General features: G+C 39.9%; 1 protein-coding gene across 1 annotated transcript in view; it reads left to right on the top strand.

Annotated features, from left to right (window-relative positions):
• Positions 1-2,126: 2,126 nt before the first annotated feature.
• FCHSD2 (FCH and double SH3 domains 2) overlaps positions 2,127-25,781 on the top strand; it is a 313,606-nt gene continuing 289,951 nt past the window's right edge. Inside the window, exons 1-2 of the mRNA XM_007173694.2 lie at positions 2,127-2,260; positions 4,041-4,138. Coding sequence (XP_007173756.1) covers positions 2,240-2,260; positions 4,041-4,138 — 119 coding nt within the window. The 5' untranslated portion in view covers positions 2,127-2,239. The remainder of the gene's footprint in view (positions 2,261-4,040; positions 4,139-25,781) is intronic.

Below are 25,781 nucleotides of genomic sequence, written 5' to 3'. Positions count from 1 at the left end.
TTATTGAGCACTATGTGCCAGGCCACATGGTAGGAGAAATTCTATTTAACACAACAAGACTGTGAGCCTGGTATTAGATCCCCATTTTTACAAGTGAGGTAATAAAGGTTCAAAGAGGTGAACTGACTAGGTCAACACCTCACAGTGAATTGGTGGTGGAACTGAGACTGGAGCCCAGCCTGGCTACCTCCAGCTGCCAGCCCCACAGCTGTCAGGGAGCTGGGCCTCCAGCCACCTGTTCCCTTGCCCCAGGCCTTCCCTGATAGTAACTGAGGACTCTGATAAAGGGTGCACTTTTGAATGGCTTCAAGGAAACCAGGAATAGCAAGCCTGGTCTCCTAATTCCTATACAGATTAATCTGACTCAAGCATAGCTCTGATTCTACCACCTTCCTATACAAGAATCTAGGCTAACAATGTAAACAACCTAGGTTGTTCCATCTTCCCAATTTCTGGCCAAGTGGCATTGGGCAACTTATTTGGGTCTCTCCAAGCTTCACTCACCTTCCTCTTTTGCCTGACCATACTTCTGAGAAGAGGTGTTTGAGACCCCAACTTCTGATAAAACTGGGTTGATCTAATTCACCCTTCACACAGCCCTATGGCTCTGGAAGAGGTATTTTCATTCTTCTAAGGACCTCAAGGGAGGCTGATATCCCTACCCCCAGATGGTCTGGATAGAGGAGGAAGTTGGGGTGGGGAGAGCCGCCCAGAACATTCTCACTGGGAGATGAAGCCTGAGCTCACCCAGCCAGCCAAGGGTGGACTGGCACCAAGAGGTCCTGACTCCCATTCAAGAGCTTTCCTCTATTGCCCCTGCTGCCTCCTTTATTTTTCCTCATGATTGTCATCGGCACCTGTTTCTCTATAACCCAGAGAACACTTAGTTACCCAGAGATTCTAGTCCTGCTGTGTAACCTTCATAAGGTCCCCACTCCTCTGCCTCCCATTTGTGAAATGGGGATCCTGGCCTTAACAACCTCATGGTCCTCTAGCACGCAGTCCACACTCTTTGACTTGGACGCCCTGTAGCAGGGAACCGATTTTTTCTTTGCAGGGCAACTAGACGCCCTCCCCCAAGCCAGGCACCCTCGGCCGCTGCGAAAGGACTTGTCCACGCTCGCTCCTTGGTGCCTAGACCGGCCAGGCTCATCCGCCCGAGGGGAGAGGGGTGTTGGAGGACAGAGAAGCAAAAAACGGGACTCTCCTACTGCCACAGACATGCTGTCCCCACCATTATCACACACACACACACACACACACATGCTGCCCTCCCATTCACACACACAGACACACACACACACACTCCGGCAGGAGGCGGGGGCGCCTTATGCGCGTGCGTCGGCGCAAAGCCCGCTCCCGCCCACGTGCGCGCCCCCGATCGGGGGCGCGCGCCGCTGCTGGCGGGAAAGCGCGCGGGAAGCCCCCAGCTGGCTCCCACTGTGGGGGAGGGACAACAGGAGGCGTTTGGAACGTGCCATTCTCGGAGAGAACGGGGGGATTTTCGTGCTGCGGTAGCATTTTTACCCCTCTCATTCGCCGACCGATCCGTTAGCTCCCCCCGTCCCCCACCGCGATACGGAGCTCCGCGCCGCGGCCACGCTCCCTCCCTGCAGCCAGGCCCGGCCCCTCGAACCCAGCTCTGGCCTAAGCTATTCCCTCCGCCGCCGGAGCGGGGCGCTGCGCCACGCGCTGGGGCCGGAAATTCCCGCGGCCTGAGTGGAGGAACCCAAGCGGAGAGTGCGGCGCCGCCTTCCACCTCCCCCGGCCGGGCGGGGGTGTTGGGCCCAGCGAGGGCCAGGCTGCCTGAGTGGGGACGGGGGGGCCGCGTCTGAGGAGCCGCGGAATCGGCGGCGGGTGGATAGCCGCGGCGGGCAGGGAGCCGGACGACGGGAGTGCTCCTCGAGAGCCGCTCGGCGAGCTGGGAGAGCCTGCGCCCCCGCACCCGGGCCCCCGCCCCCTCGCGGTCTCCGCCTCCTTGCCTCACACACCCCCAGGGCCGCCGGAGCCCAGGCCTTCTCGGCGCTTCTCCTCCTTCTCTTCACACTCACCCTCGGACCCGGGTTGTCGTGCCATCCGCCGGCCTTGCTCCCTCCGGGGCAAGTCCTCGTTCTCAGGCTCTCCTTAAACACACACACAAGCACACGCCCGCTCGCTGGGCGGCCTTCTCCTCTTGGCCCTCCTCCTCCCTTCCTCACTTACGCCGCCGTCGGAGGAAGATTGATGTCCCTTCAGCATCATGCAGCCGCCGCCGAGGAAGGTGAGAATGCAGCTAGGGGTCTTTGAGGTTTTGGGGGGGGGATGCGTACAAGGAACGCGGCTGGGGCGACCACTGCGCCCCCTCCCCCTTTGCGCAAGGGGCCGTGACCGCCGTCGTCTCGGGCTTGTCACTGAGTTGCCGCCGGCTCCTAGCGGGGGGCGCGCGTGTTTGGTGCCTTCGCCTCGGAGGGGCGGCCAGGGCTCGTCCCCTCCACCGCGCCGTAGACGCCCCCCCATCCCCAGACATTTCACAAGAGTTTCGGGTGTGCGTGTGTGTATGTGTGTGTGTGTGTGTGTGTGAGAGAGCGAGCGCGCATGGCAGTGCTGCTCTCTGCAAAGTGCTTTCTCGGGGCTGCACCGAGGGGAGGCGGGGGAGCCCCTGCAGCTTGCAGAGCCTTTTGCTTGTGTGATTGTTTAGTCTGCACCAGGTTTGAGCCCTCCGCCCGCTTGTCGCCACCCTCCCCCATTGGCAAATTTACAGGGAATTTGTTTCCAGCCTAGCCTTAATATTTGGCCCGCTTTTCCCACGGGGCGACCGCAGAGAAGTCGCAGTAGTCACCCCCACCCCAAGGGAAAACAAGAAATTAAGCATTGAGCGGTCCTGTCTTTCTCTTCCCCATTCCTGCCCCGCCCCTCCGACTAGGGGGCGAGGAAGGTGGTGGTTCTGTCCCTAGGAGAGCGAGAACCGGGCCGTGCTTGGCGTTTGAGCAGTGATCTGGGCTTCGGGTGGGAGTGACGGAGTGACGGGTGCTCCGGGCTTGTCAGCAGCTTCCCCGCTTCGCCCTTCCAGAACTGTTTCAATGTCCTCCTCCCAGTTTTCCCAGGGACTGAGGCTGTGTCCTTGTCTTTTCAATCCTGCAGATGGTTCCTGAGTGTCTACTCTGGGTGGAGGAGGCTGTTCTATCCTCCCCTTGTGGGCAAACATTTGCTGAATGCCTAACTCATTCGTGTCTGCTCCCTCTTTTTTCTCTTTCTTAACCCGAGTTCTCCGGTTAAGTGAGTCTTTTTCTTTCACACACGTACACTTACCCCTCCGGTAGCCCTGCTTCGGCGATGGGGGTTCCAGGCCCACTGTAACCTGGATCCTGGCCTGGCGGGAGAGGCACTGGCCGGTTTGCATATACTGTTCTAGCTGTTTGAAGTGGAAACGCCACGGGGACCGGCTTGCTGTGGTGGCTTAAAAGCACTGCATATGTTGGAAGGTCACTTTTGCTTTCTTCTTTGTGAGAAAGAGATTGTGATTTGATGTGCTGTCCAGCAAGTTGAGGGCATCATCCTGAGAGTGTGCTTCTCGTAGCCATTATGGAATAATTTATGTAGTTGATTCATGCATATAATTTCATGATTGTGTAAGTTTCGGTCATGAGATATTAGGCATTCTTATGCCCACTTCTCCCATCTACACTCTGCTCACCTCTCCTGATGTTTTAATGTCTTTGAATCCTTTTTGGAAGAAATAGAAGACAGACTCTTTTAAAGACCTGGATATGTATTGAGCTTGTACATGAAATGAAATGACTGGCAGTTTATTTTGCACCTCTTTAATCTGTAATTTTTATACTCGTGTACTTTCATTTAGCCTCTGCTTCAGGTTGTTTTAGCTAGTTTTTTCATTAATTATCTGCAGTAAACAAAATTATGTGGCTAATAATGGGTTTATGGTCCTCTGGGGAGAGGCAAGTAAGAGTTATATATTCTGACAAGTATTTTGTATTTTCCTTAAGTAATTTTTTTGTTGTTAAAGTTGCAGTAAGGCCTCATAAATATATGGTATATTTTAGGTGAAAGTTACACAAGAACTGAAAAACATTCAAGTTGAGCAGATGACAAAACTTCAAGCCAAACATCAAGCAGAATGTGATTTGCTTGAAGATATGAGGTAAGGTTATAGTAAATAGTTTGAGAACTTCTGTATCTCTATTTCAAACAACCTTTGCATTACCAAGCTCCAGGAACTGATGACGGAATTTCCTTTTGGATTTCCTGCTTTAAGGCTGTTAGAGCTTTGACTCAGCTAGAAATTATAACTGGAATTAACACAATACAAACTTTTTTCCTTTAGTGGAGAAACCTATAACCTACACATACTATTATGGAAAAACAAGGTTCTTACAAATTTATCAGTCAGATTATAATCACTGAAATAGAAATTCTTATTTAAATAATTTTTCTGCGAAATTGACCTTTCTACATTTATTGACTTTAACGATTTCACGTGGAATTTTAAACTGACACATGGTTAATGGTTAATATCTGGGGGTGAGCCAGTCAATCTCAGATGATTATTAGAACATGATAAATATAACTTTGTCTTTGAACATTAAATCTAGTGGGAAATGTGTTTATCATATTTTATCATTAAAGTTACTTGTACCCCTATTCAAGATAACTTTGAATTTAAAAGATAAGACATCTTGCCAGCCTTGTGAAAATCAATGTCTTTCTTTATAGAGGTAATCATGACTCATTTTATTGAAAGAAACACCACTGTTTTAACAATCCTATAATACAAACTGACAGTTCAACAAACATTTTTGTAAAGGAAAATGATTTGCATGTTGAAACAGAGTCGCTGCAATTATTTCCCTTTATTAATACGTTTATTAAATTGGAATTGGGTCTGTAAGCCTCATCAGTTACTTATTTTTTCCTGTGGTGCACAACCTCATGTTGGCTTCATGAAAAATATTAACTATATGTTATTATAATAAAATTATATGTGTTTGGATAGCTGAATTGTTCGTAGCCCAAAGATTTTTACTTAGAGTTCCTTTCCCCCCCCATATTTAATTTAGATACTAAATTAAATTAATATTTCTACTATTTACGTATCTTTTCAGGGTTTCTAACTAAGGCATATTAATTTAGACTCATCCAAACTTGGATATACCAAGATCATTGTTTTCTGACTGAAAACTACTCTATTTTTTTTTAAACTTTTTATTTTATATTGGCATATAGGTGATTAACAATGTTGTGTTAGTTTCAGGTGAAAACTACTCTATTTTAATTCTGTATTTGTTTCTTTGTTTTTTTTTGTGGACACAGGGAAATTTTTAGATTTAAATAATTCCTGTGCAAGACACCTGAAACTTTTCATATGGTTACGAATTAAGCTTTTAACATCTATTAAGTGAACGAAGGTATTTTGTATTTTAGTAGTTTAGGAAGGCAAAATTCGTTTGTAAGTAAAGATCCTCTGTGGGGTATGGATAGTCAGTAGTCATTAAGTCCTTTTGATTATATTCAAAAGACCTCTTGTTTGCATTTTCTCTATTTCCCCTGTTGCTTGTACCTTGACTTATGGTCAGCTATATGGACACGTCACTGCTAAGTTGATGTAGATTGTTGCTCCTGTTGCTACTGTTTAGTTGTTTGTATTATTTCTGACTTCATCACATTTCACTAGCATTGTTGCGGTAATATCCTAATTACTGTAGTGTTCTCATATCTTCCACCTCCCAATCTCTCCTTTTAAATCTGTTTTCCACGTTGTTACCAGTTAACTTTCTAATAATTGTTTATTTATTTATTTTCTTTTTTAAAAAATTAATTAATTTATTATTATTATTATTTTTGGCTGCGTTGGGTCTTCGTTGCTGCGCATGGGCTTTCTCTAGTTGTGGCGAGCAGGGGCTACTCTTTGTGGTGCACGGGCTTCTCATTGAGGTGGCTTCTCTTGTTGTGGAGCATGGGGTCTAGGCACGTGGGCTTCAGTAGTTGTGGCGTGTGGGCTCAGTAGTTGTGGCTCACGGGCTCTAGAGCGCAGGCTCAGTAGTTGTGGTGCACGGGCTTAGTTGCTCCGCGGCATGTGGGATCTTCCTGGACCAGAGATTGACTGTGTCCCCTGCACTGGCAGGCAGATTCTTTTTTTTTTTAAAACATCTTTATTAGGGTATAATTGCTTTACAATGGTGTGCCAGTTTCTGCTTTATAACAAAGTGAATCAGTTATACATATACAAACGTCCCCATATCTCTCCCTCTTGCATCTCCCTCCCTGCCACCCGGCAGGCAGATTCTTAACCACTGCACCACCAGGGAAGTCCCTCTAATAACATTGTTTATTACGTATCAGGTTTTCTGTGGTCTTCTGGATAAAGACCAAACACTTTGTCATAGCACATGTGGCCCTTTGCAACCTAGGTACAAGCTACAAGCTTCATTTCCTGGCTTAGTTATTACCATTTCATGCCCTTGCATATCCTTTCTCCTTATTCCCCCTGCCCTGGCCACTTAGGACTTCTGGTTATCTAATTGTGTTCTCGACATTCAGGCCTTTGTGCCCTCCTAATTTTCACCTGGCAAATTCTGGTTACCACTAAGTTTGCAAGTTTGATCTTCTCTGTGATCTCAAAGAATTTTGATTTTGTACATGCTTCTGGCTTCCCCCCTCATGTGAATTCCTTGAAGTCAGAGGCTAAGTCTTATTCATTTTTGTATATTTGTACCCTTTGTAAACAGCTGGCAGAATTGTTAAATGAATGTAACTGGTTATATTTAAATGCAGCTTATTTGTGTTTAAGCGAGATATTTTATAAGCTCTGTTTGTAGGGGGCTGTAGTGGTTCTCTTGAGCTTGTGTTTTAATTTGATTCATGCAGGCGCTTTAAAATGTACTGTGGCTATTTGATGTAGAGCATATCTGTATTTAAATATAATATGTAAATACAGAGACTGTTGGTGCTCCAAGGATTCATGGATTCTTTATTATTTTAAAGGAGTCAGTGTGTTTTTCTTTGTATTAAATAAATAGGATGAATCCCTTCATTCCTATATAGTTGTGAGCAGAATACTGTATTACCTCCTAAAACATGAGTTTAGGTTTCTGATTTGCTTTCTTTCCCCCCAATGGTAATACTGAATTGGAAATTGAAAATTTTCTACTCTCAGTATTCATAACTTTAATTGCTTGAGGAGGAAGTGGTCTGGCTTTGTTGATCTGTCTTAGCAAGTGGAATGACCTTTTAAAAAAATTCATTAGAAATCTCTGAACTTGGATTTTTATATGTATTATGTTGTAAAGGATCTTGCCTGCTTTTCCTTTTTTGAGGCTCTCACCACCTTCCTCCCCAAAATCCCACAAATAGCTCTCCTTCTCACTGATGCACCCCCACCAGTGTTATGCTCAATTTAAATTAGTATGAATTCACCCCCCAGAGTGCAAATACCTTTTATTCTTGACATAAAGAAGTAAGTAAACAGAGAGAAATTTTTTGACTTTAAAAAAAGTTAAAAAAAAAAAAAAGACTACAACACATTAAGCTGTAAATAGGAAAATTTTATTCTGGGTTATGGCTAGTTTCCACTCCCCTCCCCCCTTCTTATCTTCTGGAATTTTGAAAGGAGATCAATTATGATATAGTTTTTTTCCTTTGCTCTCTTCCCCTTCTTCAGTTCATTTGAGTTCCAGGGGTGCATGTAGAAGCTGGTGTGTTGGAGTAAAGTATGAGAAGGAAAGATAACTCATTTGTTGTTAATCAGGGAAATTCCATGCTTTGGGAAGATTTTTATACTGAAGTGCTTCCTGTTGACTTTTGCTGTCAGCAGTAGACTAGCACACTTTACTTTCTTTTTAGTTTATTACTTTTTATTCTCTCTTTGCTTTCTAGGGCCACTTATAAATAAGTTTCTAAATACTACAGCCTATGTGTTGTTTATTAATATAATGTATTTCTTGTTTATTCTTATGATGTGCTAACTCGAGTCAGTAAAGAAAGTTCTTTGCAGGGATGCAGAATATAAAGAATTACCTTCTTAGCAGACATTTTTAGGTCATTATATAATATTGAAAAGTCATAGAATTTTAGAGTCAGGTGGATACTGTGATGTTTGCTGATTTTATAGATGAAAATGGAAACCGAGACAGTTGATAGGAAGTGAATCATGTTGAGGTGGACTCTTCAGTTATTTCTCCTAATTTCTAGACTAGTGTACTTTCCCCTATATCTGTATTTCCCAAGCTTCTAACCAAGGAACTCATCATGGCTCCCATTTTTGGAAACATTTTGCATATCAAAAAGTACATTTTTTGTTTTATTTTTCACCTTTCATATACTGAGCTGTCAGTCAGTTTTGAGTCAGTATTTTAAAACTAGTAACATGAGTCCAGCCAAAGGCAAAGATACTTAAACTTTACCTCAGAGCAGATTGAGGGTATGTGTGGTTTCTCACAGATGTTCTGAAAAATTTAACCTGGCTCAAGAAGCACTTGTCCTTTCTTTGCAGACATCTGGAGGTCTAGTGACCTCAAGTGAGGAATTGCTATACTATATGTTGCCTTCTCTAAACTGTAGGTTCATGGGAGTCACTGGGAATTGGATTCTGAAGTCTGTTGATGGAAGCTCTGAGACTTTTTTTCACTGCCTCAGAGACCTTTATGTCTAAAAGGGAAACTTAGAGGTAATCTGGTCTAGAGGGTTTTTTTAAAAACAGGTTTATTGAGATCTAATTCACTTGCCGTACAATTAACCCATTTAAAGTTTTTTTGTATATTCATAGCATTGTACAACCATCACGATACTTTAACTTTAGAACATTTTTGTCCCTCCTACAGGAAACTGCCTATTAGCAGTCACTTCCCATCACCTTATCCAGCCTTAAGCAATTATTACTTTCACTCTCTGTAGAAGCAGAATCTATATAAATGGAATCCTACAATATGTGGTCTTTGGTGACTGGCTTTTACTTAAAATAATGTTTTCAACTTTCATCCATGTTATAGCATCAATACTTCATTCCTTTTTTATTGCAGAATAATATTCCACTGTATGGATATACCACATTTTATTAATCTGTTCCTCAGTTGATGGACTTTTTTGCTATTATGAATAATGTTCCTTTGAGCAAATTTTTCTGTGGACTTATGTTTTCATTTATCTTGGGTATATACCTAGTAGTGGAATTGTTGGGTCATATGGTAATGATATGTTTAACTTCCTGAGGAACTTTTCAAACTGTTTTCCAAAGTGGCTGTACCATTTTATATTCCCGCTAGCTATAATGTATGAAGGTTCCAGTTTCTAAACATTTTTACCAGTGTTTGTTATTGTCTGTCTTTTGATTATAGCCATTCTAGTAGTTGTGAAGTGGTATCATATTGTGGCTTTGATTTGCATTTCCCTAATAGCTTATGAAGTTGAGCATTTTTTCATGTGCTTACTGGCTATTTGCATATCTTCTTTGGAGAAATGTCTATTCATATCCTTTGCCCATTTTTTAATTGGGTTATTTGTCTTTTTCGTATTGAGGTGTAAAAGTTCTTTAAATATTTATCTTATCAGCTATATGATTTGCAAATATATGCAGTATCTGCAATATTTTTCCCACTCTGTGGAAGAATCACCTGAGCTAATTCTTATGTGCCCTAAATTTTGAGAACCACTGAAGTGGTGAAAAGAATAAGGACTATGAAGATAGACCAGAGATTGAAACCCAGCTCTGTCACTAATGCTGGATAATCTACGACAAGTTATTAAGGTTCTCTGAGCCTCATATTTCATGTATGTAAAACAAGGTTAATGCTTAACTTTTTGCTTTTCTGTAAAAGTTAAATGAGATAGGTGAAATGCCAAGCATGGTAGATATTCACTATTGGTAGCTATAGGATGTTGTCTTATACAAGGTAACAAAATAAGTTATTGTGTTTTATTAATTCTAAGAAGCACATTTTTTTTACATTCTTATATTTCTGAAATCCGGATACATCTTACAGTTGCTTTTGGTTGTGATGTGTTTGTCCTTGTCTCTTCGTGCACAGAACTTGCAGAGTAGTTAGCAGCAGGCTTGGAAGAAAATCCCAGAGATAATGGTTTGAATACAAATGTTGGATCACCCAGGCTTTTGTAAAATAAATAAATTTATTTATTTATTTATTATTTTTGGCCACATTGGGTCTTCATTGCTGCGCACAGCTTTCTCTAGTTGCGGTGAGCGGGGCTACTCTTTGTTGCGGTGCACGGGCTTCTCATTGCAGTGGCTTCTCTTATTGCAGAGCTCGGGCTCTAGGCACGAGGGCTTCAGTAGTTGTGGCACATGGGCCCAGTAGTTGTGGCTTGTGGGCCCTAGAGCACAGGCTCAGCAGTTGTGGCACACGGTTTAGTTGCTCTGCGGCATGTGGGATCTTCCTGGACCAGGGCTTGAACCTGTGTCCCCTGCATTGGCAGGTGGATTCTTAACCACTGTGCCACCAGGGAAGCCCCCCACCCAGGCTTTTGATGGCACAGAGGATGATACTGTGTGGAAAAACAGTAATGACTGATTCAAAAAAGTGATTCAGAAGAGTTTGAGCCTGAGTGTGACCAGTTTATGCACCAATTTATTTCATTTACCTTTTTTTTTTTTTAAACTTTATTTATTTATTTATTTTTAGCTGTGTTGGGTCTTCGTTTCTGTGCGAGGGCTTTCTCTAGTTCCGGCGAGTGGGGGCCACTCTTCATCGCGGTGCGCGGGCCTCTCACCATCGCGGCCTCTCTTTGTTGCGGAGCACAGGCTCCAGACGCGCAGGCTCAGTAGTTGTGGCTCACGGGCCCAGTTGCTCTGCGGCATGTGGGATCTTCCCAGACCAGGGCTCGAACCCGTGTCCCCTGCATTGGCAGGCAGATTCTCAACCACTGCGCCACCAGGGAAGCCCTCATTTACCTTTTAAAAATTGTGCACAAGAGTAATACATGCTAAAAATCTAATTAATGGGGACTTCCCTGATGGTCCAGTGGCTAAGACTCCATGCTCCCAATGCAGGGGGCCCAGGTTTGATCCCTGGTCAGGGAACTAGATCCCGCATGCCACAGCTAAAGATCTCGCATGCTACAACTAAAAGATCCAACATGTCGCAACGAAGACCTGGCGCAGCCAAATAAATAAATAAATAAATAAATATTTTTTAAAAATCTAGTGAAGTTTAAAAGAGCTCTTTTAATAAGTATAAATAAAAACTGTATCAATAAGTGATAGGGTCTTGTATCAATTTAAATGGCAGCATTTTTTCTTAGTGGAAAATAACGTGACTTGCAATCAGTGGAGTTTTAGATATGATGAAAATTGGAAGTAGCAGGTCAGGTGCTGGACCCTGGTCTTTTTCATTCATTCAGCAATCATTGTTTCTCAATCCAGTATTCTTTCAAATTAGAACTTGATGTAAATCATGAGAGGGAGAATTTTTTAAACAGAGCCGTATGGAATTAAACTAAGGAGTAATAATGAAAGTTACCCACCACTTGGGTTAAGAACAGAAGCGTTGAAGAATTTTTATGTGCACTTTTCCTTGATTTGGTCTTTTTAGCCACACCCAAGTATATACATATGAGAGATGGTGAAGATGATCTGAGTGGTAAGGTAGCTGATCACTACTACTACTGGAATGAGTACCAGCTTAGAGATATACAACCTGGGTACGAATCCTAGTTGTTAATCTTTATTAATTATGTGAATTTGGCCACAAGTTACCACAAGTTACTTAAACTTTTGTGAGCCTCATGTTTCTTATCTGTAAAATAATGATAATTATAATACCTTATGGGGCTATTTTGATAATTAAAGTAATGCACATAAAAGCTTTCTTGCATAGTGTGTGGAACATAGTAGGTGCTCAAAAAATGCAAGTGGACTGTAATTTTGTTAAGTAATTGAGAACATCAGTTCAGAAATTATGGTCTTTGACTTACTCATCCTGTAAAGAGTTAACCTGTGAGTTAAAAAATGTGATGAACCTCAAAGATAACTGTTCAAGTAATACCAAAGAATTTTCTTCACTAAGTTCAGCAGCCTTAGGTACCTTCCATCTTTCTGTGTGTTGATAATGATTCTCCTTATGATTGCTGGATGGCATATACAGTTCCAAGCATGCTATTCTCGTACAACGTTAGGTGGAAAAAGAGAAAGGAAGTGCAGTTTCTCCTCATGCAAAATTTCCCTCTTTACCTTCCCTCCTTTCCTTCTACTAGGGAAGACCAGAAATTATTTCTACCAGAAATTATCCCAGAAGACTTTCCCTTGTATCTCATTGGCTGAGTTTGCTTCATATGCCCCTGCAGCCTAGCTGCAAAGGAGGCTGGGAATGTGATTACCTTCTTGGAGAGGTGGTCTTTGCCAGTAAGAAATAGGTATTGGTGGCAATAATATGGCTTTTCCACGTTACCGTTTGCCCTGTTTGCCACAGGGACCTATTTCTAATTTACTCCTAGTGTTTCCCATAAAAGTGTAAAAAATATGTTGACTTTAGATTATGAAAGGTATAGCTAGAATTCCAGTTGTCCCAAGCAGATTGGGAATAAGAGACTCCTTAGAAACCATTTGTATCCCCTCCTTTCAACTGCTTTTAAGTTCAGCGTCTTAGGTCGGGAGTAGGTTTTTGTATTTACCATAGGTAATGGGCCAGTAGGCCAATGGCCTCTTAGGATTCTCCTCTTAAGAATACAGGAATGGTTAAATATCTTGCCACTTTTGGTTTTCTGATAATTTGGGGAAATCGTGGTCTAAGGGCCCTCCAGGTAGTTGCATTTTTGCTGAACTCCTTTTACTTCTCAGGTGAAAGTGTTAATAAGTAGTAAAGCGGCTAAATGAAAGCAGGGAAGGACAAATAAGAGCTAGAATTACTCCTAGAAATTGAGGATTGGCAATTCAGTCATGAAAGTATAGAGAATGAAGCCTTTTACCTGAGGAGGCCTGTGGTGATAAGTTGATGTTTTTCTTTGTAAATTCTTCGAATGTTCATTTGAATCCCACAGGTGCTGTCTGTTTTGTTGGTGTCAATCTTCAGGAATGATCTGATGCATAAGCAGGAGTTAGTAAGCCTGGTTTGTGCTGTTGGCTCTTCAGTGACTAATTTGGGAACTAGGCACAGAAACGCAACCCTCTAGTTTGTTCCATTGCTGCAGATTTCCTGTCATGTGTTGGTCAGGACTAACTTAATAGAATCTTAGCTGATTTTTTTTTTTTAATTAATTAATTTATTTTTATTTTTGGCTGTGTTGGGTCTTCGTTTCTGTGCGAGGGCTTTCTCTAGTTGTGGCAAGCGGGGGCCACTCTTCATCGCGGTGCGCGGGCCTCTCACTATCGCGGCCTCTCTTGTTGCAGAGCACAGGCTCCAGACGCGCAGGCTCAGTAGTTGTGGCTCACGGGCTGAGTTGCTCCACGGCATGTGGGATCTTCCCAGACCAGGGCTCGAACCTGTTTCCCCTGCATTGGCAGGCAGATTCTCAACCACTGCGCCACCAGGGAAGCCCTTAGCTGATGTTTTTATTTCATTTTATTGTTTCCTCACAGTATTCCTTGGTCATGCTTTAACATTCCATTTGATCTCCTTTTTGGCATTCATGTATGAGTGTCTTGTCATCCAGATGTTTTCTGTTTTGTTAACTTTGAAATAATCCCAATTCAAAAAGAAAATGTTATTTCTGGTGTTATGTAAAGTGTTACCATGTCTGTGGTCCCACAGGAAACAACTGGGAACGTATACCCCTTGATTATATTTTAGTGTTATTTGTTTTCCCCCCATTGGTAGCTGGAGAAGGGGGCGAGAGGCAGAGACTTTTTATTGTATACCCTTTTTGGTAAGTTTTGAATTTGGAACTATGTGAATATTATCTACTCTTAAAACTAAAATTAAATGATTCAGTATTGGTGAATATTTTATTGCTTGTCTGTTAAAGATAACATACTATAAGAATTTATAGTAGTTGATGCTAAAATGTCATTTTTGGCTTTTAGTTAGTTTTTAGTGAAGTTATTTTCATCATTAATAGACTTTACAGTTTATTTCTAATATATACCAAGTATTAAGAATATTTGATTGACAAACTTCATAAAATGATTGGTCTCAAGCTGGTTGTTGTTCAGAGTTGGGGAAACAGGCTCTGTGTATTACTATGTTCTTTTCTTTGTGTGTTGTGGAATTGTTTTGTCTTCAAACAAGCAAACATATTGGGTGATTAGATTGATGTCCAGGCTCAAATTTTATTTTAGTTAACTTTATTCAAAGGTTTTATATCAAAGTCATCATTTAACATATTGTTTCTATGGTAAAATGTATTCTGCATTATTAGCCAACTTTCTCCATGGGGAATTCTTTCATCTGTTTTACTCTAGAGGTATTTTATATACTAGTTTTCTCAGCTATATTGACCTAATTGAATATTTTTGGTATTCCATTTGTTTCTCTTGCATTTTTAGCTATATCTTTCTATTTTTCAAGTGGTTGTTTTAGGTGTTACACCATGCATCTTTAATCATTCATTGTATACCTTGAGTTAATATTATACCATGCCACATAAGACACTTAACAACAGTCCAGTTCTAATTACTCCATCCCAGACTTTGTGCTGCATACTTTATAAACCTCATAGTACAATGTTAGTTTTGCTTTAAACACAGTTATCTTTTAAACAGATTAAGAGAAGGAAAAAAACTTTTATATTTACCAATTTTGACTCTCTTCGCTTCTTAAGACCAATACATAGGTTTGAGTTTCCATCTGGTATCATTTCTGTTTCGGCTGAAGAACTTCCTTCAGCATTTCTAGTGCAATTCTGCTGGTGACAGTTCTTTTAGCTTTCACTTATCTGAAAGTGTCTTTATTTCACCCTCATTTTTGGAAGATAATTTTTGCTGGATATAGAATTCTGGATTGACAATTGGTCACTCCATTATCCTCTGCCTTCATTGTTTCCGATGAGAAGTTAGTTATTATTTATATACTTGTCCTCTTCTATCTAATGTGCTCCTCCCCCCCTTTCTGATAGCTTTTTTCCTCCTTTTTATTGGTTTTCTGCAGTTTGAATGTGATGTGACTAATGTAAGTACCTTTGTAATTATTTTTCTTGGGGGTTCATTTAACTTTTTGGATCCATAGGTGATGTTTTTCAACAAACCTGGGAAATTTGGGGCTGTTATTTCTTCAAATATTTTTTTCTGCCCCATTTTCTCTTCTTTTCTTTTTGGACTCCAGTTACACGTGTGTTAAACTGTTTGATAATAATCTGTGTTCTTCAGATTGGATAATTTTTTTAAAATTAATTAATTAATTTATGGCTACATTAGGTCTTTGTTGCTGTGCACGGGCTTTTCTCGAGTTGCGGCGAGCGGGGGCTACTCTTTGTTGCGGTGCTTTCCCCCCTGATTATGAGTCACATTTCCTGCTTATTTGCATATCTAATAATTTTTTATTATTTGGACATTGTGGATGACACATTATAGGAAGTTTCGATTGTGTCATCTTTCTTTAATGAGTGTTGAGTTTTGGGGTTTCAACTGAAAGCCTGCATGTCCAAGGTGTGCAGCATTATCTCCACTCTGGCTGAATTGGAATTCCAGTGTGTCCCAGCAGTGTGCAGTTTCTGGTATCTGTTCGGCTCTTAGGCCTGCAGTAGTGACTCTCCTAGGCCTCATGGAGTCTCACCCTGGCTTATGTGTGGCCTAATACTCAGGCAAGGATGCTCAGGGAACCCCCATGCAGATTGCTGGGGCCACCTCTTCTCATTGTTGTCTCCTCTCTAGTACCCTGTCCTACAAATTCTAGCGTCTTCAGTAGCCCAGAACTGTGATCTCTGCATCTCAATTCAGTGAGACCATCATGCTTGGCTTAGGCTCCACTTCCCTGTGATGGAGTTGGGAAAGTGTCTCGGGCAGAAAGCTGGAGCAGATGTGGTACACACTTCCTATGCTGCCAGTTTCATACCTAAAAATACTAGAGTCATATATTTTGTCTAGTTCTATAGATGTTACTTGAGGAGGGCTAGTCTGGTACCAGTTACTTCATCATGTCTAGAAATGGAAGTCTACTTCTCAGATGTATTGGAAGAAGATATTTAACTGATTATGAATTTATGTATGTTTAATATCTGCCTAATCTAAATTAATCCTTTGCTTTTGGATATATGAATTTGGATATTCCCTATAAAAATGTATGTATTCTGTAGCACAAAAATTTAACAGCTTTATTAAGATATAATTTTTAAAAAAAGGACATGCTATGTAAAAAAAAAAGATATAATTCATATATTATGTAATGCACTTATATAAACTGTATAATTCATTGGCTTTTGGTATATTCACCGAGTTGTGCATCTATTACCACAGTCAATTTTAGAACATTTTCATTATGCTAAGAAGAACCCTGCACCCCTTAGCCATTACCCTTCCCTTTTCCCCCCATTTGCCCAGCCCTAGGCAGCCACTCATCTACTTTCTGTAGGTTTATTTGTTCTGGCCATTTCATATAAATGGAATCATACAATATGTGGTCTGTTGAGACTGTCTTCTTTCACTTGGCATAAGGTTTTCAAGGTTCATCAGCATTTTAGCATCTATCAGTACTTTATTCCTTTTTATTGTTTGGATATACCACTTTTTTTTTTTTTTTGCTCTTTACTGTAACATTTTAAAATTGAGATATAATTGACATATAACATTCTTTTCAATTTAGGTGTACAACATAAAAATTTGATATATGCATATATTGCAGATGATCACAGTAAGTCTAGTTAACATCTATCACCACACATAGTTGCAAATTTTTTCTTGTGATGAGAACTTTTAAGAACTTTTACTCTCTTAGCAACTATCAAATATACAATACAGTCTTGCTAACTATAGTCACCATGCTGTACATTATATTCCCAGGACTGACTTATAACTGGAAGTATGTACCTTTTGACCCCCTTTACCCATTTCACCCACTCTCTGCCTCTGGCAACCACCGATCTGTTCTCTGTATCTATGAGTTCAATTTTTTTTTTTTTTCTTAAAGATTCCACATGTGAGTAAGAGCTTGTCTTTCTCTGTCTGAATTATTTCACTAAGCAAAATGTCCTCAAGGTCCATCCATATTGTCACAAATGGCAGGATTTCCCTCTTTTTTTATGGCTGAATAATTTTCCTTTGTGTGTATTTTTGTGTATACATGTGTATATATCGATATACATATCACATTTTCTTTATCTGTTCATCCATCCATGGTCACTTAAATTGTTTCCATGTCTTGGCTATTGTAAACAATGCTGAGATGCACACAGGGATGCATATATCTCTTCAAGAGAGTGATTTTATTTCTTCTAGATACATACCTAGAAGTGGAATTGCTGGATCATGTGGTAGTTCTATCTTTAGTTTTTTGAGGAAACTTCATACTGTTTTCCATAGTGGGTGTACCAGTTTGCATTCCCACCAACAGTGTACAAGGGTCCCCTTTTCTCCACACCCTCACCAAACACTTGTAATTTTTTTCCTTTTTGATAATAGGTATTCTAACAGGTGTGAAGTGGTATCTCATTGTGGTTTTGATTTACATTTCCCTGATGATTGGTGATGTTGAGGACCTTTCACTTATCTGGCCATCTGTATGTCTTCTTTGGAAAATGTCTATTCAGATTCTCTACCCAGTTTTTTTTTTTTTAATATTTATTTATTTATTTGGTTGTGCCAGGTCTTAGTTGTGGCTCACGAGCTCCTTAGTTGTGTCAGGCAGCCTCCTTAGTTGTGGCCTGAGGGCTCCTTAGTTGTGCATGCAAACTCTTATTTGCGGCACGCATGTGGGATCTAGTTCCCTGACCAGGGATCAAACCCGGACCTCCTGCATTGGGAGCTCAGAGTCTTATCCACTGCTCCACCAGGGAAGTCCCTCTGCCCAGTTTTTAATTGAATCGTTTTTCTCTATTGAATTGTATGAGATCTTTATATATTTTGGATAATAGTCCCTTATTAGATATGATTTGCAAATATTTTCTATCATTCTGTAGGTTGCCTTTTCATTTTGTTGATGGCTTCCTTTACTGTGCAGAAGATTGATGTAGTCTCACTTGTTTATTTTTGCTTTTTTTGCCGTTGCTTGTGCCATCTATAATTAAAATATTAAAGATGATAGAAGGAGGGTGCCATTCTCTGGTCATTCCTTGAGTCAGGCTTTACTCATTATTATCATTAATAATCATCATCATCATCATCATCTAATTCAAGGAATGACCAGAGGGTGTCACTCAAGAATGACAGTTCTCATGTTTTTCTAACATATGTATCTGGATCTGTTGGCTTTTTAGCTATATTTCTTTGCATTATTATTTTTTGTGGCTGCCCTGGTGATTACAATATACATCCTTAATTATTTACTGTCTATGTGCCGTTAGTATTTTACCACTTCAGATAAATTGTAGAAGTGTTATATCCATCTAGGTCCATATCTACCCTTCTTTCCTTTATGCTAAAGTGATTATTTGTAGTATATCTACATACATTATAAACCCCACAAGACAATGTTACAATTTTTGCTTTAAACTGATATATGGTTTGTAAGTAAATTAAGAGGGAAAAGGCAAAAGTTCTAAAAGTCTTTTGTATTTACCCAGATATTTACCATTTACAGTGCTTTCCATTCTCTTCTGGGGATTTGAGTTTCTATCTTGAATCATTTCCTTTCATCCTGGAGAACTTCCTTTAGCATATCTTTTTTTTTTTTCCTTATAATTTTTTCAGCTTTACTGAGATATAATTGACATGTAACATTGTATAAGTTTAAGGTGTAGATGTGTTGATTTGATATACATGTATTGTGAAATGATTACCACAGTAGCTTACTTAATACCTCCATCACCTCACATAATTACCATTTCTTTTTTGTGGTGAGAACATTTGAGATCTACTCTCTTAGAAACTTTCAAGTATCCAATGCAGTATTGTTAACTGTAATCACCAGGCTGTACATTAGGATCCCAGAACTCTTCCTATAATGAAAGTTTGTATACTTTGACGAACATCTCCCCATTTCCCCCACCCCCCAGCCCCTGGCAACTACCATTCTACACTCTGTTTCTGTGCGTTTGGCTTTATTAGATTCCACATATAAGTGAGATCATACAGTATTTGTCTTTCTCTGTCTGACTTATTTCACTTAGCATAATGCCCTCAACGTCCATCCATATTCTTGCAAATGGCAGGATTTCCTTCTTTCTCATGGCTCAATAATATTCCATTGTATATGTGTCATTCACATATATACATATGATATATATAATTCATATGCCATTCGTGTGTGTGTGTATGTGTATATATATATATATATATATACACCATGATTCTTTATCCATTAATTTGTTGACAGACACTTAGGTTGTTTGCGTATCTTGGCTATTGTCAGTAATTCTGCAGTGAACATGAAGGTGCAGATATCTCTTCAAGATAGTGATTTTGTTTCCTTCAGATATCTATCCAGAAGTAGAATTGCTGGATCATTTGGTAGTTCTACTTTTAATTTTTTTTTTTTTTTTTAAATTTTTGGCTGCCTTGGGTCTTCATTGCTGCGTGCGGGCTTTCTCTAGTTGCAGCGAGTATTGCGGTGCGCAGGCTTCTCATTGCGGTGGCTTCTCTTGTTGCAGAGCACAGGCTCCAGGAGCACAGGCTTCAGTAGTTGCAGCACATGGGCTCAGTAGTTGTGGCTCATGGGCTCCAGAGCGCAGGCTCAGTTGTTGTGGCGCATGGGCTTAGTTGCTCCACGGCATGTGGGATCTTCCCAGACCAGGGCTCGAACCCGTGTCCCCTGCATTGTCAGGTGGATTCTTAACCACTGCGCCATGAGGGAAGCCCCTACTTTTAATTTTTTGAGGAACCTCCACACTGTTTTCCACAGTAACTATACAAATTTACATTCCCACCAACAGTCCACAAGGGTTCCCTTTTCTCCACATCCTTACCAACACTTGTTATCTCTTGTCTTTTTGATGACAGCCATTCTAACAAGTGTGATGTGATATCTCATTGTGGTTTTGATTTGAATTTCTGTTTAGTGTATCTTGAAGTTCAGGTCTGCTGGTGACAGTTTTGTTTTATGTGAAAATTTCATTATTTAGTCTTCATTTTGAGGGTATAATTGCTGGGTAATGATTTCTGGCTTGACAATTTTTTTTTTTTTTAATCTAAGTGTAAGTGTAGTTGGTTTTTACAATGTTGTGTTAGTTTCTGGTGTACAGCAAAGTGATTCAGTTATATATATGTACACACACACGTGTGTATGTGTATTCTTTTCAGATTCTTTTCCATTACAGGTTATTACAGGATATTGAATATAGTTCCCTGTGCTATACAATAGGACCTTATTGTTTATCTATTTTATATATAGTAGTGTGTATCTGTTACACTTCTATTTTATCCCTCCCACTGCCCCCCCATTCCCCTTTGGTAACTCTGTTTTCTATGTCTGTGAGTCTGTTTCTGTTTTGTAAATAAGTTCATTCATATCATTTTTTAGAGTCCACATATAAGTGATATCATATGATATTTGTCTTTCTCTATCTGACTTACTTCACTTAGTATGATAATCTCCAGGTCCATCCACGTTGCTGCAAATGGCATTATTTCATACTTTTTTATGGCTGAGTAATTTTCCGTTGTATTTATATACCACATCTTCTTTATCCATTCATCTGCTGATGGACATTTAGGTTGTTTTCATGACCTGGCTATTGTAAATAGTGCTGCTGTGAACATTGAGGTGCATGTACCTTTTCAAATTAAGAGTGTTCTCTGTATATATGCCCAGGAGTGGGATTGCTGGATCATATGGTAGCTTTATTTTTTGTTTTTTTGTGGAACCTCCATATAGTTTTCCATAGTGGCTGCACCAATTTACATTCCCACCAACAGTGTAGGAGGGTTCCCTTTTCTCCACACCTTCTCCAGCATTTATTATTTGTAGACTTTTTGGTGATGGCCATTCTGACCAGTGTGAGGTGATACCTTGCAGTTTTGATTTGCATTTCTCTAATAATTAGTGTTGTTGAGCATCTTTTCATGTGCCTGTTGGCCATCTGTATGTCTTCTTTGGAGAAATGTCTGTTCAGCTCTTCTGCCCATTTTTTGATTGGGTTGTTTGTTTTTTTGATGTTGAGCTGTATGAGCTGTTTGTATATTTTGGAAATTAAGCCCTTGTCGGTCACATCATTTGCAAATATTTTCTCCCATTCTGTAGGTGGTCTTTTTATTTTGTTTTTGGTTTCCTTTGCTGTGAGAAGCTTATAAATTTGTTTAGGTCCCACTTTTTTTTGTTTTTTTTTAAAAATATAATTCTGAATATACTCTTTTATTTTAATAAATTTATTTATTTATTTTTATTTTTGGCTGTGTTGTGTCTTCGTTATGGTGTGCAGGCTTCTCATTGCGGTGGCTTCTCTTGCTGCGGGCTCTAGGTACGTGGGCTTCAGTAGTTGTGGCATGCAGGCTCAGTAGTTGTGGCTCATGGGCTCTAGAGCGTGGGCTCAGTAGTTGTGGCACACGGGTTTAGTTGCTCCATGGCATGTGGGATCTTCCCAGACCAGGGCTCAAACCCGTGTCCCCTGCATTGGCAGGCGGATTCTTAACCACTGTGCCACCAGGGAAGTCCCCACTTATTTATTTTTGCTTTTATTTCTGGGATATACCACGTTTCATTTATCCATTTATCAGTTGATGGACATTTGGGTTGTTTCACTTTTGGCTATTATGAATAATGCTTCTGTGAACATTCATGTACACGTTTTTTCCATGTACGTGTGTTTTCCTTTCTTTTGGGTGTATGCCTACATGTGGAGTTGCTGGGGAATATCTTGGCTCTATCTTTATTTTTGTTTGTTTACTTATTTATTTACTGATTTGGCCACACAGCATGCGGGATCTTAGTTCCCTGACCAGGGATTGAACCTGTGCCCCCTGCAGTGGAAGTGTGGAGTCTTAACCACTGGACTGCCAGGGAAGTCCCTCTTTGCTCTGTCTTTAAATGTTTAAGGAACTGCCAGACTGTTTACCAAAGGGACTGCCCCATTTTATATTCCCACAAGCAATGTATTGTTCTGATTTCTCCATATTCTTGCCAACACTTGTTGTTGAACATTAATTATATCTCAGAGCCTCCCAGCACCTATGCATTCTGTCATCATCACCATCATCACCATCATCATCCCCATTTTATAGATGAGGAGACGGAGGCTCAGATTGGTTAAGTGACTTGCCCAAGATCAGAGTACTAAGCAATTAAACATCTGGGTTTGAACCTAGGTGTATGCCTGCCTTTAAAGTTTAAGTTCTTTGTCCATTGAAAACTATTGGTATATGATATATCATTTGAAATCAAGGGAAATTTCATCGTATTTCCAAGCAGTGAGAGCACCTATGTAGATAGATATTTTCTCAGCTTTTATTAGCTTTTGGCAGGAATCCATTGAATATAGGAACATCCTTTCCCTGGTTTTGATAGCTGTACTGAGTTTTCTTGAAAGTAGAAGACAGATGTCTTTCAGGATTATTTTAAATAACTGGGGCACAGCATTTTCAGTGCCCAGCATGTCTAGATATTAGGGAGGGAGTGTCTTGTTTCAAGCGTTACTACTTAGAATAGATACCAAAGAAGAGGTGTAAGATTCAGTGCCTTGCAGATCTTTCAGTCTGGCTGATTAGTACAAGATGGAAGAAGATCCACTGCCTGGAGTTTCTTGTTTTTTCAGAGGCAGGATTGTTGAAGGACTGTGTGAAAACTGGACTTTTAGAGATCTCTTGGCTCTTCCAATAATTATATCTGGGGTTTAGGTTGTATCTTGAGATGTTTCCGTAGTCAAAAATGCCTTATCTATTTTATTTTATTTTTTTGGTTGTTGTTATAAGTTAAGACCAGGAAGTTTTGTGGTCTCGGGGCAAAGGATACCATTTCTGAATAGAACTGAAGTCTTGCTATGCAGCAAGAAGGTTTTTTCTGGCCACCTAATTATGTTTATTTTTAACCTTTTGGCAATGTACCTAAAATAAAATATACTCCACAAATAGCTTAGAATCAGCTCATACTGGGTGGTAGAAATGTATATAATCTCATGATACTTTATATTAGTAAGCTCACATTAATAAAAAAATTATTCTTTACATGTTTGAAACTAATAGGTTGCAAAAGTTATTGAAATGCTTTTTATGTAGGAAATAGGTGCCTATTAGCTAATTACGTTGTTTCATTTTGTATAGCTGTGTGCATGAGGACAAATATTTTTCTGAGGAGAAAAGAATAATCATAAATTTACTTTCAGGAAAATAATTAGATTTTCAAAGTTTCATTAGTTTATAATAAATATGGAAGAATAATAGTAGCAAATTGTAAAACTTAAAATTTTAAAAATGGCTTTGACAGTGGCCTATTTTGTTAATATAGCATCTTTTGACATTGATTTAGGTCTAGTCTTGATATATTAGTACACATGTATTAAAATTAAGTCTTCACACCTCCTATATGTTATACATGAGTATCGTTTTAAGGAAGGAGAAAGCAAGGAAAAAGATCTCAGAGATTAATTTTACGTAACTGGCAGGCAGAAAACTGAAAGATTTATGATGTACTATCTTTTAAATGTACAGTGTAATTCAAGTATGAGGAATAAGATGTATCTTGCACTCATGATGTTTAAAGACAATGTAGTAAAAAATTAAGTTAGCTTTTATTTGCATCCTATAGAAATAGCAAAAGTTTTCATTTGATTAAAATGTTTGATATTTGTTCTTTGCCATGATGTCAAAAGAATGTGTGTTCCATTTTAATAAAAGATGATCTGACTAATGAATGTCTCCCACTCTTCCTGGCAAAGAGAACTTGGCATCTTAAATTGAGTCTTAAGCACGATATATCATAGATGAAAACATTTAGAGTCATGGTATTCAAAGGTGAACTTGATTATGGATCTCCCGACAAAATGATTCTGGCAACTTTGTTAATATTGATAAATCCTAATGGATGGTTATTTTTTTTACTTAAAAATGCAGTTTTAGGTGGGGTTTTTATTTTAGCTTTTTAAAAAAATTTTTATTTATTTTTGGCTGCTTTGGGTCTTTGTGGCTGTGCGCAGGCTTCCTCTAGTTGTGGCGAGAGGGGGCTACTATTTTTTTTTTTAATTAATTAATTAATTTTTGTCTGCATTGGGTCTTTGTTGCTGCGTGTGGGCTTTCTCTAGTTGCGGCGAGCAGGGGCTACTCTTCGTTGAGGTGCGCGGCCTTCTCATTGCAGCGGCTTCTCTTGTTGCGGAGCATGGGCTCTAGGCACGTGGGCTTCAGTAGTTGTGGTGCGTGGGCTCCGTAGTCGCGGTGCATGGGCTCAGTAGTTGTGGAGCATGGGCTTAGTTGCTTTGCGACATGTGGGATCTTCCTGGACCAGGGCTTGAACCCGTGTCCCCTGCATTGGCAGGCGGATTCTTAACCACTGCGCCACCAGGGAAGTCCCTAGGTGGGATTTTTTAACCCTTTCTTTCCCAGGTCTTTTGTGTGTGTGTGCCATGAGATCAACACTTTTGAAAAATGAGAGGATACAGTAATCTTCTATCATCATGCAATTTTTACTGAATTGACCTAATACTGCTTAAAGGATGTTATGATAAAATGCATTAGAAGGTTTCTTGTGACTGTCTTCATCTTAGGGCCTATCCATGACAAACTTGGACTTCAATTTCTTTGTGATAAAATTATCTGTTTTCAGGTAACTCATTTTGACAGCATTATTTCTCTTTATTTATAGTACATCAAGAGCTGAAAGGCAAAGAAGTTTAAAGATGCCCAATTAAAATAAGTCAGTTGGTCAACACATGTAACTAGAGAAAAAGCAGCTATATTTTAGACTGTGTTTAATCAGTCTGAGAGGTGGTGCTCCCCAACTCCTGTGGTGTTGGGAAGTAGGAGGAGGAAGAGGAGGAAAGATATTTATGTGATGAGGAAGATCATAGAGTTTTTCCAAATTTCTGAATATTGCCATCACAATGTGATGATATTGCCTTCTTTGAAATATTTTGAATTCCCAGAATTAAACACAGCTTATTCAAATGTAGGTGATAACAACGCATTGTATAAGGAAGAATCCCCTGTGGACTTTGCAACATTACAGATGCTTGGCCCTACTCTTAAGATTCAGAGTTGGTTGATTTGGGGGAGCGATCTGGGCATGTATATTTTTAAAAGCATTGCAGATGATTCACATTTGTAAGTAAAAATGAGAACAGGTGTTCTAGGAGTTATCGCAGTTGTTTAATATGCATTTCAGATCTTCCTGACCTTAGGCATTCTAGGAAATGTTGCCTTGGCTAAGAGATACTATAGGAGAGGTAGATTTCTAAGATGTATAAAATTATCAATTGGTTAATCAGCCTGAGTAGAATAACTGAGTAGATTATTTGTAGGTTGAAAATGTCAGCAAGGGACTTCCCTTGGGAAGGTCCAGTGGTTAAGACTCCCTGCCTCCACTGCAGGGGGCACGGTTTCGATCCCTGGTTGGGGAACCTAGATCCTGCATGTGGTGCAGTGCAGCCAAAAAAAAGAAAATGTCAGCAAAATAATGGGTAACTTTTCACATTTATTTTACTTTTCACACCATCTTGTTGGATGAGTAAGAAGGTGGTGGTCTGGCTTGTTATTAAGTGTTTTTCTCCCTTCTTTTATTTGTATGTGATTTTTAAAACTACATCTATATATAAAAATGATTTAATTATTATTATTTTTTTTGTTTTTGGTGGAACAAGGAAGGATGAATAGTTTTATAATTATAATTCTCTGA

Source organism: Balaenoptera acutorostrata, chromosome 9 (assembly GCF_949987535.1).
Source record: "Balaenoptera acutorostrata chromosome 9, mBalAcu1.1, whole genome shotgun sequence".
NCBI classification, from domain to species: Eukaryota; Metazoa; Chordata; class Mammalia; order Artiodactyla; family Balaenopteridae; genus Balaenoptera; species Balaenoptera acutorostrata.
This window is presented reverse-complemented; position numbering and strand designations above follow the sequence as displayed.